Raw genomic sequence first — 19,533 nt, forward strand, 5'->3', positions numbered from 1 at the left:
TAACTAAGATCATAGTTCTGTGGCTTTGACTGTACTTCCCAGTGCTGGGAGTCCACAAATAAATAATAAAAAAAATTAATGATTTTTTTAAAGCATTTGGAAACTCTTGAGTTGAAAGGTGGGTTGTAAGTGCAGTGCCTTATTATGAAAGTGATAGCTCTTACATTACGTGCTCCTAATGGAGGTACAGTAATGGAGAAGGAGGCACTTAGGCCTGGAGCCCTGTTCCCTGAAGGCGGGTGGGGCTCAGGCAGGCCTGTGGTAATGTTTACTGTACGTGGAGAACTTCCTTCCAGGCTAGCAGGTGTGAGAAGGGTTATACTGACGCTTATTCCCCTAAACCTTGGACGACATCACCATTTCTTACTGATGGAGTCTAACTGAAAAATTTAATAACGCTGCAGATTTAGAAACAGGAATTTAGTTCTGGGCTCAAATAAGCACACATGTGGCACAGAGTGCATCACAAACCTGGAGAAGCACATCCCCTATGCACACACAGGTCCTCTATGTGTACTTGACAAAGCCCTCTAACTTCCTGTGTCTCAGACTACAGCTGTAAGTGGGTTAGGGCAGTAAAATGATAAATTGGGGCTGCTAAGTATGGCGCAAACTATCAGACCATGTCTTTACCTGAGCACACAGTGAGATGATAGGGACACACAGGCACAAAAGACAGACCGTGAGATCCTCAGGAAGCTAGAGAAATGTTGTCTGTAAGCCATGGAGAGTGGTCACAGAAGAAAGTCTGTTGTAAGCTCTACTGCCTGTGGTGTCTGGCATGGCAGGCCTGTGGGATACCGTCTATTTGGACCTTGAACTCAACACTGAACCCAAGACTGTACTGTAGAACACAATAAATTCTTTTCATTCTGTGTGATCTGAGTGCTTTCTCAACTATGCTCATAACGTTAATTATAAAGTGAATATAACCTGTATCAAATTATGAATACGTTAACATATTGAATGGAGACAAGAAAAATAAGCACCAGATTCAGACTACATAGGCACTTGAAGGTAGAATAAAAAAAATCTGGTTTCCTTGACCACATTGTCATAATATGCATACATAACAGTTTATTGAATCCAGGCTGTGTAGACAAGCAGAAGAGGTCTGGCTCCATACTGTCACAAGGCATGCCCACAACAAAGACGCAGGGAGAACAGTCCCTTTCATTCGATCTCGCCAAGTATTACCAACATGAGAGCTGAAAATCTTATGTCTGTCTGAAGTTTATCTATGTATCCATGCATAAGTTATTAACTGGGCTCCCTGGGCTCTGCTGATGAAAATATTAATATATTCAAATCTCATTCCGGCTACTGCAAAACACGGTGCATCAGATAAATGCATTAATATCATCCTTAGACAAAAGACCCCAGTATTATTTTTTTAAAGTTTTCTCTTGTTCCTTGTACTCCTGCTGAAATCTTGGTGATATATAGCCTAATAAGGTAAAATGACCATCAGGTGCCGAAGTACTGGGTTGACTGCATCTATAAAACTCTGTTTATTGTACTTGAAATACAACACTCTTTTATGTGAATTATGTGCCGGGTACTGTTCCGAGCGTTCAAGGCAGAAATGTTTTCTCTTGAGTTTCTTAGACATTTTACCTGGTGGGAATGAGCTGGCCTGCGTCCAGATGTCATCCGGTGGCAGACCTCTGTCCCGCAAACAACCTCACCTGCATGAGTAGCCTCTTCAGGCACAGTGAAGCCTCCATAGAATTGAAAATCAGAGCTTTGCTGAACCAAGTGGGATGGCTGGAGGAGTTCAGTGGTGAGAGGGCTGAGACTTGGTACTTAGCCCTTGAGATCACCTTACTACACTTTTAGAGGCAACTTGGATATTTATAATGACCAGCTTCTACCCTATGCCGCTTTGCCGTTTTGCTATTGGCTGAGTTTAAGGTCTTTTTATCAATGACAACAAGCTAAGTGGGTGGTCTTCTACCTCTTTCTAGCTGTAGGAAGAAAAATAGTGACATAATTTTTCACAGCCTGAAATAATTGTGGAAGTACAGATACTGGTTAGGCTGGCTATGAATTATTAGTGGAAAAGTGGGTCTCAGAAGTACGTTACATGTGAAATATTTTTCGTCACTTGAACATGTGCCGTCCAGAGCTGGCCCTGTTCTAGCCGTCACAGGGAACAAACATTTCACATTCCCAGATGCTCCCAATTTGGTGCGGTTTGGAGTGTAATTTAGATCAAACGTCTCCATGTAAATGAGTCAGGGTTTCTTAATTAGGTGCCTCCAAAGCAAAACCTTGGACCACATCAGTAGGTGTGGGTGTGGTGCCCACAATACTGGAATCTTTCCTGTATCATTCAAATAGAGGCTCCCCCCCACCCTTGGTTGTTTTTTTCAGGCAAAGTAATAAATCTGCAGATGGCATAGACAGAGAGACGCGGCTTCAGAGGAGCTGTCTGAAAACACCGCTTCTTTGGCAAATGCCGTAAAGTAGGTCATTCTGCTGTGATTTAGCTTTTTCTTTAGATTTGATTGCCAGCTTTTTGTTCCCATTACAAGTAGGGTGCTTTCCAGTCCGCAGACTTGGTCTTACTTTTCCAACTGGTGTTTGTTTACTAGCGTTTTCAGATCTTCATAGAAAATGGCCAATATCCTGTCACAGGGCTAATCATGCACTTGACCACAGAGCGAAATGGATCCTGGTGATAATCTGGAGACGCTGAAATATTAAATGCCTCAAACGCCCAGTCTTCCCACAGCAAAACTGCCTTGATTTATATGGGTAGGTTTGCTGAAATAATTGCCCCATCTTTTATACATGTGGAAAGAAGGGGTGACAGGGTGTAAATGGGAAACTTGCACAGGCTATAGAGTTGTTTGTACAGATATTCAGGTTATACGCTTCTGTACTTGTCATTGTTTGTGTTTTTTATAGGGGGGGAAATCACCGGGTCCCATTTCCCTATCAAGGCTTTGGGATTTACATGCAGAGCTCCCTGTGGCATTAATGAGTTACCTGCATAAATTCCCTGGCAATCGATGGCCACATAGACCTTGTTTGGGTCCTATTAATTATTCTTCACAGAACCTTGACACCGACATTAAATGAAGCCTTAAAAAATCCTGATGAAGGTCTTAAGGTATCTTTTACTGTTCAGATATTAGCATTGCAAACCCATGTCTAGAGCATTACTCATTTCGTGGTACCATAGGGAGGGAGGGGTTGAGAGGAGTTGCCAAGAGCACAGGGCATACAGAGAGAATGTTCTGCCTTTAACCCTTCAATGCTCGAGGTCTAGTTTTGCTAGAACCAAGTTATGATGCTCAAAGTGTAACAATTAGGAAAATAACAGTTAAAATCCAATTAAATAAATGAAATATGTTGTTTTCTCCAGATTGCTGTTGAATATGGTGTCTTCTCCAAGGCCAAGCTTTGTCTTGGCAAATTGTTGATGTTTTCAGGTGAATTCCAAAATGTCAATTAAAAAAGACACAGAGTGGGTGTTGGAGAGGAGGTACATCTTCTATTCTTGGCTAGGTATGTTGCAAGAGTGGCTTTTAAGCGTGTTTGTAAGGGACAGCCTAAGAAGCTGGCTTAGCATAACATACTCGCTCATTTCCAGTAACTTTCCTCCACTTAGACGGAGCATAGACAGTTCTGATTAAGCAAATGTTCTGGTTAAAAACACTTATCATCATATGCGGATTAGCAGTAATCAAATAGCACAATTAATACTAAAATTACAAGGACACAGAATTAGCATCCTTTGATAATTCACAAGGAACTTTTGCATCTTCAAGCTGTCATTAAGTACTGGAGTTATCTCTGCGGCAAGAGTATAGTTATTAGATCAATGGATGAGTATTAGAAGTTTCTGACTGGTGAAATGGCAGCTAATTGAAATTTGTTTGGATCCTTTTGGGCTAGAGTTATTTATTGAATAATGCTATTGGGTGATGCTCCTTAAGTCTGGGTGATGTTGCTAATTCTGATTTTGCTGGTTTCTTTCTAATTTGCCTGTTTGCTACTTAGTGGATCTTGTTGTGCTTGATTCTAGGTTGTATTGAATTCTTTCCTTCTTGGCTGATTCTGAATTTTCTTGAGGAAGGCATTCACCTTTGTGCTTTGAATAATTTACATTTACATTTTTATGTATATATGTTTGTCAAGCCTCCCTTTACCTACTGGGCAAAATGGCCTTTTCCTCTTACAGTTATGTAGAATACTACAACTGTGAAGAAAAGATTCCCACTCTCCAGGAGCAAAGTTATCCTATACCAGGGAGAGTAGAGCTGTTTGTGAGAGGATCCCAGAGCAAGGATGTATGCAAAGACCAACTCAAATTGTTCATGCTTCTAAGGGTTGTTTATTACTATTATTATTATTATTGTTATTGTTTGTTTTGCTTGTTTGTTTTGTTTTGGGGGGGACTCATATTCATATCTACTTCTAATTTTCATAGAGGCCATTTTAGTTATAGATATTGTAATATCTTTTACTATAAAAGGGGAATCAATGCTGCAAGGAGATATACTGTTCAATGTGACAGGGTAAGAGAAACCTTGCATGAAAACTCAGGTGTTCCTGATATCAGTCCAGTACTTTTTCTATTCAAGGCCCTGGATTCAGTTCAGTGTTGAGTGCTGGGGCTGGATTCTGCTTGGATATTCAACCATAACAAAATAGTCACCCCACATTTTCCTGGAGAAAACTGATTGGTCACTCCTACAAAGTTGGTACCACCATTGCTTTAGTGCATCTTGAAGGCAGGACACCACTGTAGATGAAAGGGTTTGCGTCTGGGTCACTGTTTAAGCTTTTTTTTTCTTTCTTTTTTTGCCAGCACACAGAGCTGCACTCTTCACCCTCTCTGTTTTCCATCTCTCCACTCCACTCTACTTGTTTCACAGTGTGCTGTGGCACTTCTTTCCTTACTGTATCAATTTGACTCAATATTTCGTGCTCTCTGGATTAGCATTATTATAGCCTCCACAGTGGTGAGGTGACAAAACCCTTCTCGTATGTAAACATAAAATAAATAAATCTTATAAAATTAAATAAATAATAAGTCAAATTTATTATTTAATTACTTCAAATAATCCAATGCTACTGTAAAAAGAATGTAGGAACCAGAGCTCCAAAAGAGTCTGGAGCAAAGCTGGAAACCCATCTGTTACCTAGGTTAGCCTTTGTTTCTGGTATTGGCTCTGAAAATAAGAAGAAAATGAGGGAATCTCCTAAGGATGCTCTGAAATACACTTCCTCTCTGATCTTTTGAGAACCTACTGAAGGGTCTGAAACAATGCCAAAGTGCCCAACCTGGACACTGCAGACTGGTGACGCCAATGATAAAACTGAAGCCTCTAGAAATTGCTATTGATCACAAACTATTGCCCATGGGCAGTTCTAGAAATTTTCCATTTGCTCCATCCTCATCCCCAGTCACTCTGAGCATCAGAATTGCTGCTTCTGTGTCCTCCTCCATAGCACACAGTGCTCTTAGCCACAGCTGGGCTTTCACTAGTTGAGTCATTAACAGCAAGTTCTACTTAGCAGTAATTATCTTGTCGCTTTTCTTAAACCTTTACCCCGTTAGATTGGTAGCTAGGCAAAAGTGTATCCCTTGATTTCCAATTTTATGCTTCTGTATCTTCTCAGCTCTCTTTACCTGGTGATGAACCACAAAATAGATGCTCCATAACACAGATTCATTAAGAATATTGCATTCGTCTGGTATAGGCACCTATCACACTAGCTTTAGATAGTTGATATTCTAACTGATTTATATATAACATCCTTTATTGTATATATAATTGACAGGTGGTAGTCCTTCATAGCTATAAGGCTAAAGCATATGTGAGGATATATGTGTATTTAAAATTGACTTTTCCTAGTTTACAGCAGTTTGCAGTATGTATAAATGGAGTGAACCATGTTCCCCCTTTCATGTATCTGTGTTTCTTCTCAAATATCAGTAGCTTCTATCATTAAGAAGTCACAAAATATGCAGATATTACTTCAAAAACCACTTAGGAAATAACTAAAGAACATAATTGTCAATCCCATCAACAATTAGGATCCTTAATAGTGCATCTATGCTTTGTCATAAAAGCCTCTTAGACTGTGTTTGCCTTCAATAAGCTTTAAAAAATGGCCTGTTCACTTACTGTTACTTAGCAACTCTGGCATCTTTCCCCTTCCTTAACTGACCATGGGTTCATCAAGCTTTGAGGAGCTGTAATCCTGTATCCTGTCTTCCTTTGCTTCATTTTGAAAGCCCAATGATGCTGGTCCTTAGGTATCATAACAGGCCTATTCCTGGCTCCCCTTGCTGGTATACCAATGCCTGAGGAACACGAACATTGTTGTGGTCAGGTAGGTGTCTCTCACTCGAGAGACATATTCAAGTCTATCCTCCCCTTTCCTCACTATCAAACCATTGTGGAGTGAAATTTCAATCACATTTTAAATTCGGACCTTCTAAGTTTTTGCTTTACTCGGTTCCTAGGACAAATGAAGCAAACTATATAACTCTGGGTGTCATACTGTACTAGAGTCACATTCTCCTTGCCGGTCTCTCCTTTATCTACAGAGAATTTCTTTTCTTTCCTGCAGAACTTGGTTTCTGAAAGTTTGGTCCCCAATCTAGCAACACTTTCCCCTAGAAAGCTACTTGAGTTGATTCTCAGGGCCCGTGCTAGACCCGCTGAATCAGAATCCATAGTTTTCAAATCAAATCTTGCAGGTGGCTTATTTTATAACAACTTACTTTAAAGATGCTCATCGCAGAAGTTCTGGCCACAGGAGCCTTCTGGTTTCCACCTAGCATCTTTGACATGTTCTCTATCCTCAACCATCTGATTTCAATCTTTCTGCTCTCCACTCTAGTCCTTCAAAGCCTGTTTGCTACAGGGCACTGCAGTTGAGCCAGTAGAGGGCACTGTTCTAGCCAATTAGTCATCACCATTAAGTCCATCTGATGGATCCTGGGATGAGAGGTGACCTCTCTGGACAGGATGCAGGATGGTGGGCCCTCACCACTTGTGGTCATTAAGGTTCCTGTGGTGCCCTTTGTGAAAGGAGAGATTGTTAACCTCGGTGTCCTGGCTGACTTCCAATCTGTGTAATTGCATACAGCCTACCTAAGTCAGCTCTGTAGTTTCAATTAGGTAAAGCATTGTTCACTTCTTGTATTAAACTGATGCGCTGTGTGGCTGCAGACTGCTAATTAGCTTTGTTTTTCAAGTGGCAGAGTGATGAACAGGACGCCCCCCTCTGGGCATCTCCTTCCCCATTCAGCTTTCTCCAGTGCCCTCTACAAGAGCATGCATCTTCTGCACTAGTGCTTCCTGGGTTAAAGTGCATCGGGATCAGAAATTGCTAGATGTGACAATGATATCTGCTGTAGTTTCTTTTGGCAGCCGTCTGCATCTGCTCATAGTTTATCATAGGGTGAGAATTCCTATGCAAAAAGAAAGGAATACGCTAAAGGGTGAAGGAAATAGACCTTTTTGATGCCTATAGGAAGAAGGGCAACTGAAGGATAAATTCCCTTGAAGATTTGGGCCAAGATCCTATGATTGCCAGGGAAGGATGGCCTGCCTTAGGGGCTTGGTGCTCTAGGAATTGCCTATTTTTTTGTTACGATGGCAACAGAAGATGAGGTTAGAGAGATTAGAATATGTACTTTATTTCTTCTTTTTCCCAGTTAGAAAAACTTCATGAGACATGCAGTAAAATGCCTCACTATCTTGGTGGGAACTGCTTGACCCTAACCAGGAGGGATAGAGAATGGGATCGCTCTTGGATGGCTGGAGGCTCCGAGTTAGGGAAATACACCTCTGCATCAGAGAAGGAAAGTGGAAGATGGTGGATAAACTGGAAGCCAACAGGGCAAGTGCATGGACTTGTGAGAGAAAAGATGCCTCAGAGATGAAAATGACTTCTGTGGCATGCAGTGTGTGTGGTGTGTGTGTGTGTGTGGTGTGTGGTGTGTGTGTGTGTGTGTGTGTGTGTGTGTGTGGTGTGTGTGTGTGTGTGTGTGTGTGTGTGTGTAAATGAAAGCAATTCACATTTAGGTAAGGTATCCTCTTCTCATCCCTTTTCACTATGAGAACAAATTGATTATAATTTGATGCCCCAAAACAGAGTACACATTTTAAAATGTCCTTAAGGTCAGCTTCTGTTATTTTTTTCATATCTCAGCACTATGGGAAACAAATGAAAATCAATGAATGAAATAAACAAATGAGTGAACAAAACTGGTAAAGAGAAGACACAGCAAGCTTGCGTGACTAGCAATTCATGAAGAGCAGTACATGAAAAGGCATTTCGTTAGTGCCAGGGTACCAGCATGCTTTGCTCTCTCCACAGACCAGCATGCTTTGCTCTCACCACAGAGATTCTATTGTACCTCAGTGTTTTACCTGTGTTAATGACAATGAGAGAAAATGAGAAGAGCCAGGACTTAACCATTGTCATGGATAGACTGACTAAATGCCTGCTAAAGTTCAACTAGGTTGCAAACTGCAGTCAGAAAAGGGGAGCCAGAATGTGATTCTGGGACGGGAACATTTCCAAACATGGGCAGGGACATCAGTAGCACAGATGAACAAAGGCCCTTACATCCAAGACACTTACTGCTTTCCTGGTAAAACTATTTCCAGCTCAGCACCAACACATGTTTAGCAAATACACTTGATACCAAATACATGTTTGCTTCATGAATACATGGGCAGATGAATAACATGGTCAATAGTTCTTTGATCTGGAAGAGTGCTTCTATAGTAAAGGACAAGGGAAAGAATTTGAAGCTAATGGTAACACAGGCGGGGGCCAGGGGAGACAGTAAAAGAAAGGCATGTTGGGAAAACAACTCAGTCCCAAAGACTGTAGGCAGACTTAGGCGAGGAGATGCAATTGCTAGAAGGAAGATCTGAGAGTCTCTGGGCAGATCTTGTGAGCTATGCTTTTGAATTTCCTTTGTATGTTAGCAAAAGGATCAGGGTAAATATTATAGATATGCCTCCCGAATATCATTGAGCTGAAGAGAAAATAATCTTAAAGATTTGTTTCACCCTTTTGAGAAGCTAGGAATAGAATCTAGACTTTTGCATGCTAGTGAGTTCTGTCCTCTAACCCCCAAATTCCAATCTAAAATTGGAGTTTACTGCCAGGCAGAGGATTCCAAAGCCGTTTTCCCAGTGATCTGACCTGAGCCTTTGTCCCCAGAGGCTCTCATTCAAGTTAAGCCCATGAAGTCTTAGTTGTAAAGTGCTTCAAAGTCATGCATGGGTCCAGTCTGCTACTGGACATAGGCCAGCTCTTATTTATGGCTGAGATTTCCTCCTGTCTAGTGCTACACTCTAGTCACTTTCCAGCCTAGGCTTTATAGCCCTGAGATCTGAAATCTCATTACAGAATCTGCACTTTTTTCTTGCATGAAAAGGAGGAGAATGAGGAGGAGGGAAAGAGGGAGGAGGAAGAGGAGAAGAAGAAGAAGAAGAAGAAGAAGAAGAAGAAGAAGAAGAAGAAGAAGAAGAAGAAGAAGAAGAAGAAGAAGAAGAAGAAGAAGAAGAAGAAGAAGAAGAAACAAACAACATGGAAATTTGCAGTTACCCCATCTTAACTATTCCTGGATGTCACCCTGCAGCTCTAACTTCTGCTTTCCCCTCTGCATTCTGGGTACTGCTGCTGCTGCTGCTGCTGCTGCTGCTGCTGCTGCTGCTGCTGGACTCGTCAGCACCTTGTCAGTGCTTCCTATTGCGTGGGCTACCATTGGACTCTGTGTTCCTCACAATTATCCACAAGCCCCACAGATGCTTCACAATTAAAAACTAGATGCTAAAATTTTTTAGTTCCCCAATGTGGGGGCTCTTTGTAAAGCCCTCCCCACCCCTGTGAATGGTCCTGTTTTTCATCTTCTAGTCCTGGGAAATTCTTTTGTTCTTGCTGTAACATGGATCAAGAATGTGTAGGAGCCAATAGGATTTAATGAAATAATATACAAATGTCAAGAATACTTTCATGTCTTGTGTACAGACCATAATAAATTACTTGGATGGAATGTTTTGCTTTTGTTTTCAGCAACAACCCCACAGTTTACAGTGAGCTTCACTGATAAGCAGTAGCCACCGAATATGTTAAAAACAACCCAATTTAATGTGGGATTAAATGGCTGAGAGTTTCATTCAAATTCAAAATATAGAAGCCTGGAGAAGACATGGCTGCACTGAAGGCAGTGAGGCACTAGAGATGTCTTGGGATTTTTATGGGCAAAAGGGAGAAAAACAAACTCAGTAAGGATGAAAATGGGTGAAGTAGTTTCTCAGAATTAAAGGTGAACCAAAAGAAATTGGCAGCTGTCTGGACTTGCCAGCCAGGGAGGCCATGGTGTCAGATACACGTGACAGTTCCAGAGACAAGGCAACACTCCCCAAACAGCTCTCTGGAAGGGCTTGCCAGGAAGCCAGATGTCACTTCTGGAAGACGGTCTTCTGTGGCTGGGCATCTGGGTTCAGTGCTTTCCATTTAAAGAGTAGAAAGGTGGCAGCAAGCGGCAGCCCTGTCACTGCCCCTTCCAAAAAGTGCTATTTGTAAGTGTGAGAAACGCGCAGAAGCATCAGTGGGTTTTGACACTTGTTTTTCAAAGACACCGTTGAAGGTTGCAGCGTTTCCCTGAATTTTAGATAGAAATGGCATATTAAAGAGAAAGGAGGGAGGACTAGTAGGAAGATTATCAGAGTTCTGCAGAGGTTCCTGGAACCATCCGGGGCTTCTTATTAGGATGCATTAGGAGGGGGTTATTTGAATGACTGGTTGATGCGTGGTGCACAGTTAGGGGAACTGACTGAAGGGCATTGCCTCTCCAGGCTGCTTCTCCTGCAACTCTTATATGTTGCCTTTTCCCCCAGAAACACAGTTGAGTATTGGTGTTGGCAAGAGAGTGCAGTATGCTCTGGTATACCAGAAATCAGGGGACTTGAGTTCTGGGTGATTTCTTTCCCGTCCACTTTGACGTTTGCTGTCTCTGATCCCCAGAGCAGACAATCCCATCTCCTTATGCACAAAAGGGGAAATGAGCTTTGTGATCAGATGTCTCATCACTCTTTTATTCATGCCTTTGCTTTCATTTCTATTGGCTTTATTTCCTCTAAATCCCTCTTCTCTCTCTTTCTCTCTCCTTCTGTCCCTCCTTTCCTCTCTCCTTTCTCCACCTGATACTTAATATTTGAAGATAGCATGGAGTCGTTTGGAACTGAAACAAATATTTGGAGAGAGAAGTTGATTGATCTGACAGGAGCTGGGATTGATTGATAAAGTTCTCTCAAGAGTGAGAGACGTTGAGACACTGAGCTCTAAGGATGCCTCCGGCAAGTCCCTCCACTCAGGGCTTAGGGAACTTTGTGGAAAAAGAGGTAGAAAGAATGGAAGAGCCAGAGGAAGACACTAAGGAGACAAGGCCTTATAGACACACTAGGACTGGCATACATATGAACTTGCAGAGAGAGAGAGAGAGACAGGCATTGTGCACAGGGCCTGCCTGGGTCTGTAACAGATATGGGGTCCCAGAGCTGAAAGGAGACATGGACACAAGTTCCCATCTCTAGCACTTGATAAACACTTACAAATGAAAATTTAGTTTGTTCCCCAACGAGTCTTGCTGGGGAAGCAAACCACTCAAGGATAGGCCACATGCCCAGCAATAGAAACAGAATGAACTCAACAGCATCTCTGGAGATTCTTTGTCTTATAAGGTCGGGGAGGGTCTTCTCCCCTTGTGTCATAGATCTTTTTTTTTTTTTTTTGGTTTTTCGAGACAGGGTTTCTCTGTATAGCCCTGGCTGTCCTGGAACTCACTTTGTAGACCAGGCTGGCCTCGAACTCAGAAATCCGCCTGCCTCTGCCTCCCGAGTGCTGGGATTCTTTTTTGTATATATATTATGGCTTTAAGTTTGGGATTCCTTGTGTGCAGACCTATGCATTTCTACACCTATATATGTTTCCTGTGCTTTTGGGGGGGGGGTCTGCTTTTCCTGTTTGTTTATTTTTTATATTTGAATTTGTTTGGTTTTGATGTATGTTATTTTATTTAATTATTATTCTTTTTTATTTTTATTTATTTGGCATTTTCTTCATTTACATCTCCAATGCTATCCCAAAAGTCCCCCATATCTCCCCCCCCACTCCCCTACCCACCCACTCCCACTTCTTGGCCCTGGCGTTCCCCTGTACTGAGGCATATAAAGTTTGCAAGACCAATGGGACTGTCTTTCCACTGATGGCCGACTAGGCCATCTTCTGATTCATATGCAGCTAGAGACACGAGCTCTGGGGAGTAATGGTTAGTTCATATTGTTGTTCCACCTATAGGGTTGCAGACCCCTTTAGCTCCTTGGTTACTTTCTCTAGGTCCCATTGGGGACCCTGTGATCCATCCAATAGCTGACTGTGAACATCCACTCCTGTGTTTGCTAGGCCCCAGCATAGCCTCCCAAGAGACAGCTATATCTGGGTCCTTTCAGCAAAATCTTGCTAGTGTATGCAATGGTGTCAGCGTTTGGAGGCTGATTATGGGATGGATCCCCGGGTATGGCAGTCTCTAGATGGTCCGTCCTTTTGTCTCAGCTCCAAACTTTGTAATTATTATTCCTTAGATGCCTACTTATTGTCTAACAGAGCAGAAACGGCTCTGGATGGATTTGGATGGGAGAGAAAGTAGGGAGGAGCTGGGGGAACTAGAGGGAGGAGAGACCATCATGAGAATATATTGTATTGAAAAAAACCTATTTCCAACTAAAATGCTCTCATTTAGTGGGAAGTTAAAGAAAGATGTAAAAATTATTTCTCATTTTCTAAGATCTATTAATAATTCCAGAAAATGATGATGATGATGATGATGACGATGATAAAACTACCCACAAGCAATGATGACCTTATCAAGTCATGTTAGAATTGCTCCAGTCTCTGAGGGGCCACAGTGTCTTAATGATGCTGGAGGCTGTTAGCCCTGCCCTGTTACATCCTTGCTTTTAATATGTGGTTGAAGTGTTAATATTGTCTTCTCTGTGGCTAGAAGAGGGCTGTTCTTCATTATGACAGGGCTAGTAAGACACTTGACAAGAACCACTTACTTTAAAGTGGGTCATTCCTTAGCCTTAGCCTAAACTATGTCAGGTGTCTAACATTCCAGGCCCAAGAAGCTGATCTCACCTAGGTCCACTCACTAACTTGTAGGTGACTGTCATCTTTAATTAAGTCAGGCAGTTTCTTTGATTCCGTAGAACTGTTGAGTACCTGCCATACTTGGAATACCACCATACCCAGTCTTTGCTATTAGTGCTGTCAAGAACTCAGTGACCTACATTCCAACCCATTAGTGGCAGAAGGGGCCAAGTCTACTTTTGTTTTCAATTTTTATTCCCACCAACAATTTCAGGAGCCTAAGCTACAGAATATCCTCCTCCTTGATCTCAATGCTCTGTTTATTTATTGGGCATTTTTATAACTGCTAAGTGAAGCTAAGAACAGTGGTTGCTCATGGCTAAAAATCTGCCCATTGATCTACTATCATGAGAACTTCTTGTTTAATTATTTATTCACTTTAAACATATATCATTTCCTGGGCCTTTTTTTGAGAAATTAGTAGGCTTAAACACAAAATATAATTCCCTCTGCCTCTGCCACATTTTCTTTCTGTAAATCTGCTTAGCATCCCTCCAAGTGCTTTCATGGTACTGCATCCTGTGATGTCCAGCCTCAGAGGTTCCTCGGGTGCTGTTCTCAACTCATTGCTCGGGATTATTTGTGGTCCTACGCCATTGCCTTCATCAAAGTGGATAGTCTCCAAACTTACATAAAGACATATTTGGTTTTACTCCACTACATTCTGCTAGTGGAATATAGATGGTGGCCAAATCACATTATATGCTAATTTCAGGCCCTTCTGTGCTTATGTTTTGTACCTTTTCCTGCTTATTGGCATTGCCTCTTGCCTAGTTTAAAGCCTGGGAATCCTCCTGGAACCATTTTTCTACCTTACCATGCACTTGGAAAATAAGTGCTATGTGCTGGGCTCCTTTGGTGGCACTGGTGGCTGACCTTCATTCTCTTCACTATACACAGTCTTAGATGCCTAACTCCTCTTGAACTTCTGTGTTATATCCACTTCTTGTTTAACCCTTCCTATGAAACCCTACACTGTGGCCCTTCCACAATTGTCCTGAAATCCAAACTCCTTTACAATACTAGGGTTTTTTTTTTTTGATAACTTATATTGTCTACAACATTCTGAATCTATATTCTTTCATTTGTATTTATGATCGATTACTTTATTTATTCTGGAGGACATTTTGCCTCACACTGTAGTTCTTTATGCCCTTCTTACATAGGGTACATAGGAACACAGGTACATAGTTTGCCATTTGTGTTCATGAATTCTGTATTGGAGGAATCAAATGACTTAATTAAAAGTGTTTAAATGTTTTTACCACTGTACCTAACATGTACAGAATACTCTTCTTGTCATTATTTCTTAAATAATAGTAAATAGCAATTATCTTCAAATTACTGCATTAGTTGTTATGAATAATCCAGAGATTATTTAAACTCTTATATAGAAGGGCATCATAAGTTATGTTTCAATACTATCCCATTTTATACAAGAAATTTGACACTCTTTAGCTTTTACATGTTGCCTATCAAATGGATAAACTTAAAGAGAGCCTGTGTTGTGTAACCTAAAGGTACTCTTTGGGGTTCTAAACTAACTTTCTTTCTTGGTGTTTCATGCCTTGAACCTTAAATTCAGTGGCCAAACACATTTTCCTCTGTAACAAATTAGGTATTGAGTGCATGGATGTTCAACTTGTTGTGACTATTAAATTCTTGCCATTGTAGAATATATTTCCAGGAAATATATAAACAACAGGTATGTGTTTCAATAAAATCTTACTGACAAAAACTGGAAACAGGCTAGATTTGGTCTAAGCTTGCGAGTTTGTTAATCCACTATTTCCTGTAAGCCACAGAATCTAACAGATACTCATTTAAGATTTTATAAAGGAGGTAGAAGATAGGGTTTTGCAATTAATGAACAAGCAAGTAATAATTTATTTAACATATTTTAAACATGAATAAAAGGAACATTAAAGGTATTGTTTTTCTTCTCAATGCTCTATGCTTCTAAGGGCTGAGATTGGGACTGTAACCTTTCTTCTTATCCAAGCTCCAAATTCCTAGTTCTTTCCATTAGGACAAAGCCAAGAGTCTTGATGAAGAAAATGGCTAAAAACTTCTATGTCTTAGAGGCAAATATGCCCACGGGGTGAACCTTGATCAACAGCAGAAGACAGGACGTACGGGACAGTAACCATTGTAAGTTTACTGTGTTCTCCTCTTTATTCAGATATAAATATATAGATCAACAGTCATCAATTCACTCCTGCCTCACAGGTTTATCTCCAAAGCCTTCTCCTAGAATAAGGGTACAACATGGGAAGGATCAGTGCAACTTTGTCCCCAGTACACAATCTTATAAATTCTGTGCCAAGATGTCTCCTAAGTAGATGACATTTTATAATCCCTATGGGGAGATGGAAACCATTGCTTCACATCACAATCTAAGTAAGTAAATTTAACTACCAGGCCAGCTTCTCCAACCAGAGTCCAGTGGAGCTTCAGGCCCAATGGAAAGGCATTAGCTCTTCCAAGTGATGAGGAACACTTCACACACACAGGCAAAGAAAACATTATGCTTCCAGCTTATTCCAAACAACTTGCTACCTTTGTCCCTGAAGGGGAAAAAAAAGGAGAGACAGAAAAAGGGATGGATGGAGGGAGGGAGGGGTGGAATGAAGAAGGAAGGGAGAGAGGGAAAGGGAGAGAATAACAATTTGTACACGTTTGTCATTTTCCAGTAAAAATATCCATAGCCTGCAAATCTTTGGATATCAGGTGTTGTGGTTGGGTGGAGGACCAAAGTGTACAGAAAAAGAGCGCAGTGCCAGAAGACAGCAGAGAAAAACACATCCTGCTCCAAAGCCTAGCAGATCGGAGCAGCCCAAGGCCTGGATGGGCAGAAAGGAGCCACCACTGCTCACTCCCGAGGACCAGAGGGAGAAGAGAAGGTGGTCTCCTGGGTTTTGAAGTTCATGGTTAACCACATCTAACCCCCACTGCGTATCAGAAATGCCCACGGTGGTGACATTTTAAAGACAGTGAATACAGCGCTTCCTCGCCATGGTTTCTGTACACAACCCTTCCAGTTCTAGGTCATCAACATTTAAGTGGCCTCAGACGTGTTTTTGCAGAATATTTTCTTTAATATCCATGAAGACCACAGCGGCTTTAAATATCAGCCCACTCTCATAAAGTAGCCACAGTTCAACCGTCTCTCCTTTTAGTGCGGTGCTCAACTGGCGTGCTTCCATGAGATCTGCCCGTTCACTCAGAACAATTTTTTTTTACCTTGAAATTCCATGAACAGCTGGGCAATTTTCTTAGACTCGGTGCAAAGGGGAAGATTTTTTAAACTCTCCTTTTTAATCTCTTTTATAATGTACAATTTTATAATGTTTATTTGTACCTAAAAGCCACCAGCTTGAATTCTTTGCTCTCTCTCTCTCCCCTCCCTCCCTCTCTTCTCTTTTTCTCTCTTTCTCCTCTCTTTCTCTCTTTCTCTTTCTCTCTTCTTTCCTTCTTCTTTCTCTTCTCTTTCTCTCTTTCTCTCTTCTTCTTTCTTTCTTCCTCTCTTCCTCTCTTCCTCTCTTCCTCTCTTCCTCTCTCTCTCTCTCTTTCTCTCTTTCTTTCTTTCTTTCTTTCTTTCTTTCTTTCTTTCTTTCTTTCTTTCTTTCTTTCTCGTTTTCTTTCCTTGGCTTGAGATTGAACCCAGAGCTTTATGTTTGATCTAATTCTGAAAGTTATTGTTAAAGGCTACCCATTTCTAAGAGATTTTTACTTTCCTTATCCATATGTGGGAATTAAGTGTTCTTTTGTGCTTCCTCCTCCAAAAAAATTTCTGAGATTGTTTTTGTTTTTCTAAGTGTAAGCCACAAAGTAAATCTGGCTATTTTAGTTTTGCCTGACTCCGAAGCCTGTTTTCATTGTTCTCTTAAGATTTGGTCCAATTCATTCTCGTACTGAGCTCTAACTACAGCTATTCATATGGCTCGTGAGCTTCTTCCCTCTTCTCTCTGCCAACCGAGACTCCGTTGTTAGATGATTCTTCTACACAAAGAGCATCGTGTGTTGCACACACATTAGTGACTGTACTTCTTTCTTACCTCCTTTAATTGGCCCACGCCCCACAACTACTACTCACTAGTAAATAGGCCAATTTTTTTTCTACCCTTTTCCCCATTAGCTTTATCTTAGTTATCTGTGACATATTTTACAGAGAGCACTTGGGTCTTACATGGTGATTCAGAAGGTATCACAGGACCTTCCTGGTCCAAGCACTGTAATGTTAATTCATGGAGTGGTCTCTCCCCATCTCTGTTGATATGAATTGGCCCCAATTTTAAGATCTTTGGATGGAGAATCCACATAAGTTTTGCTTCTCTCATCTCTGTATCCTAGAAGCATGCAGTGCTCCATAGGCACAAGCCTGAAACTGCAACACTGCATAACTCTGAAAGCTGTTTCTGATATTGTTTAGGAAGCCACCCTTCCCTCTATTTTGAGAGAGCAAACAGAGAGAGAGAGAGAGAGAGAGAGAGAGAGAGAGAGAGAGAGAGAGCATAGCATTTGACTCTGAGTTCAATTCAGAATGAGGATTTTGGACCCTGGTACTCTTTAGCCTAAACAGTCATTAAATAAGAGCTTGCTTAGTATAACCACATCCCTATACAGGTTCTGGTTTAGGGGACGATTTCCCTCCACCTGGTCCAGCTGTGCTGAAGCAAGCTTTCGAAGTTTAGGTAGCTTCTCTGCTTTGAGGGCAGAGATTAACTCACAGCTCTGGCAACTGTAGTTTTTCCCTGTTGATTGTTGAAGTATGGAGTTCAAGGGAAATTTGGAAAATCATATGTTCTCCCTCTCTCTAAACTTTGATACACACACATACTTTATAATAAACACTGCACATGAAGATATACCAAATGTACCAAGAATAAGGAACAATCTATGGATTCTTTCAAACATGTATATATTAAAATTCTAGTTAAACAGTCTTTATATTTAGTCCTTTCAAGCCTTGATGAGATGCTACAACTGGCTATTTATCAAAAACTTAGAAAAATACTTAATAAGATATAATTGTATATACAAATTTTTGCATAATTAAGCTTAGTTTATAAATTGGTGCTGGATGGGATATTGCCACACCACCCAAGAAAGATTGGTGGCTGATAAATAACACACCTTTTATCACCCATAATGAAAAATCTCAAAATGTGAATGCTTTGAAGTAACACAATAATCTTATCTAAAAATATTAATTTAAAATATCTATTTACAGATTTATTGAATTAAACAAAAGCACCAACTATGCTAGAGAGTCCATTTAGATATCAGAAACATGCTTATTTATATAGGAACTGCATGCCTGGCCATAGAGAATCCTGATCCTAACTGCATAGTTTCTGTGTTTCTGAAGGAAGTTAGCCAATTCTTAGTATCCTTATTTTATTCATTTTTTAAAAATTTCTACTCTTCATCTTATTCTTATTTTTCTTTCAGTTGGAAAAAAAAGAGAAATAATTGAGATTAAGTAATGGATGTCCTCAAGAGCTATAAGACTGGGTATATCTTAGTATTAAATAATGTATTTTTTTATTTGTCTTTTGACTTTGTCCACTCAGAATTAGTAGGAACTATAGTTTTAAACTGCAATGTGAAAACCCCTTTCATGTTGGGTAAAAAATCTTGAGAAGAAAATAGTAACATATCAGGAGTAGTTAGTCTTGTTCTAGACATTCTATGAACATTGTATCATGTAATTCTCATAACTACCAGGTATGGTATATTATTTAATCTAGCTGCAGATGTCTGAGGCCATAACTGAAACAATGTATAGACCAAGGATTTGGTTCTAAGCCTCCCTTTTCTTTTCATTTAAGAGCCAAGATCTCTCATTGTATCCTGCACTCTAATACTAAAAGGATGCTCAGAACTTTGAGGGAACAACACACACGATGCATTAGGTCATTCTGTGTTCTCTAATGCAGTGACTAGTTTGGTAAACTCTGACATAACCAGTCTTGGAGCATTATCATTAAAGGAGTAAGCTTGGTCTGTGCAGTGAAGTAGAGGCAATGCATGGGTTGAAAATAGATGCAGAATAATGTGTTCAGGGCTGTGTGCTATAGTACCACAAGCAACATACACATACGTTTGTTTGCATGTGCTTAGGAACACGTCTGAAAGGGCACATAAAACAGCATCAGCTACTTCTGCTCAGCCAGCTAACAATGACTGGGAGTGCTGTTCACTTTTTAATGTATATTCATCACTGCTCCTTACTCATGGATTTTGTGTGCAGTTGCATGTCTTACATTCACAGTTAAAAATAATTGGATGGATGAGTTGAATAATTTTTGGAGATTATTCATCCTA

At 40.7% G+C, this 19,533-nt stretch overlaps 1 protein-coding gene across 3 annotated transcripts in view; it reads right to left on the bottom strand.

Annotated features, from left to right (window-relative positions):
- Arhgap15 (Rho GTPase activating protein 15) overlaps positions 1 to 19,533 on the bottom strand; it is a 638,684-nt gene that overhangs the window by 37,611 nt on the left and 581,540 nt on the right. The window contains exon 14 of one of the 3 annotated variants that reach the window (XM_085834942.1): positions 15,087 to 15,770. The exons of the other annotated variants lie outside the window; for them this stretch is intronic. Coding sequence (XP_085691068.1) covers positions 15,677 to 15,770 — 94 coding nt within the window. The 3' untranslated portion in view covers positions 15,087 to 15,676. Of the gene's footprint in view, positions 1 to 15,086; positions 15,771 to 19,533 lie in introns of those variants that run through there. 3 annotated transcript variants of the gene reach the window in all.

Source organism: Mus caroli, unplaced genomic scaffold (assembly GCF_978045245.1).
Source record: "Mus caroli unplaced genomic scaffold, Mus_caroli_1 scaffold_2, whole genome shotgun sequence".
NCBI classification, from domain to species: Eukaryota; Metazoa; Chordata; class Mammalia; order Rodentia; family Muridae; genus Mus; species Mus caroli.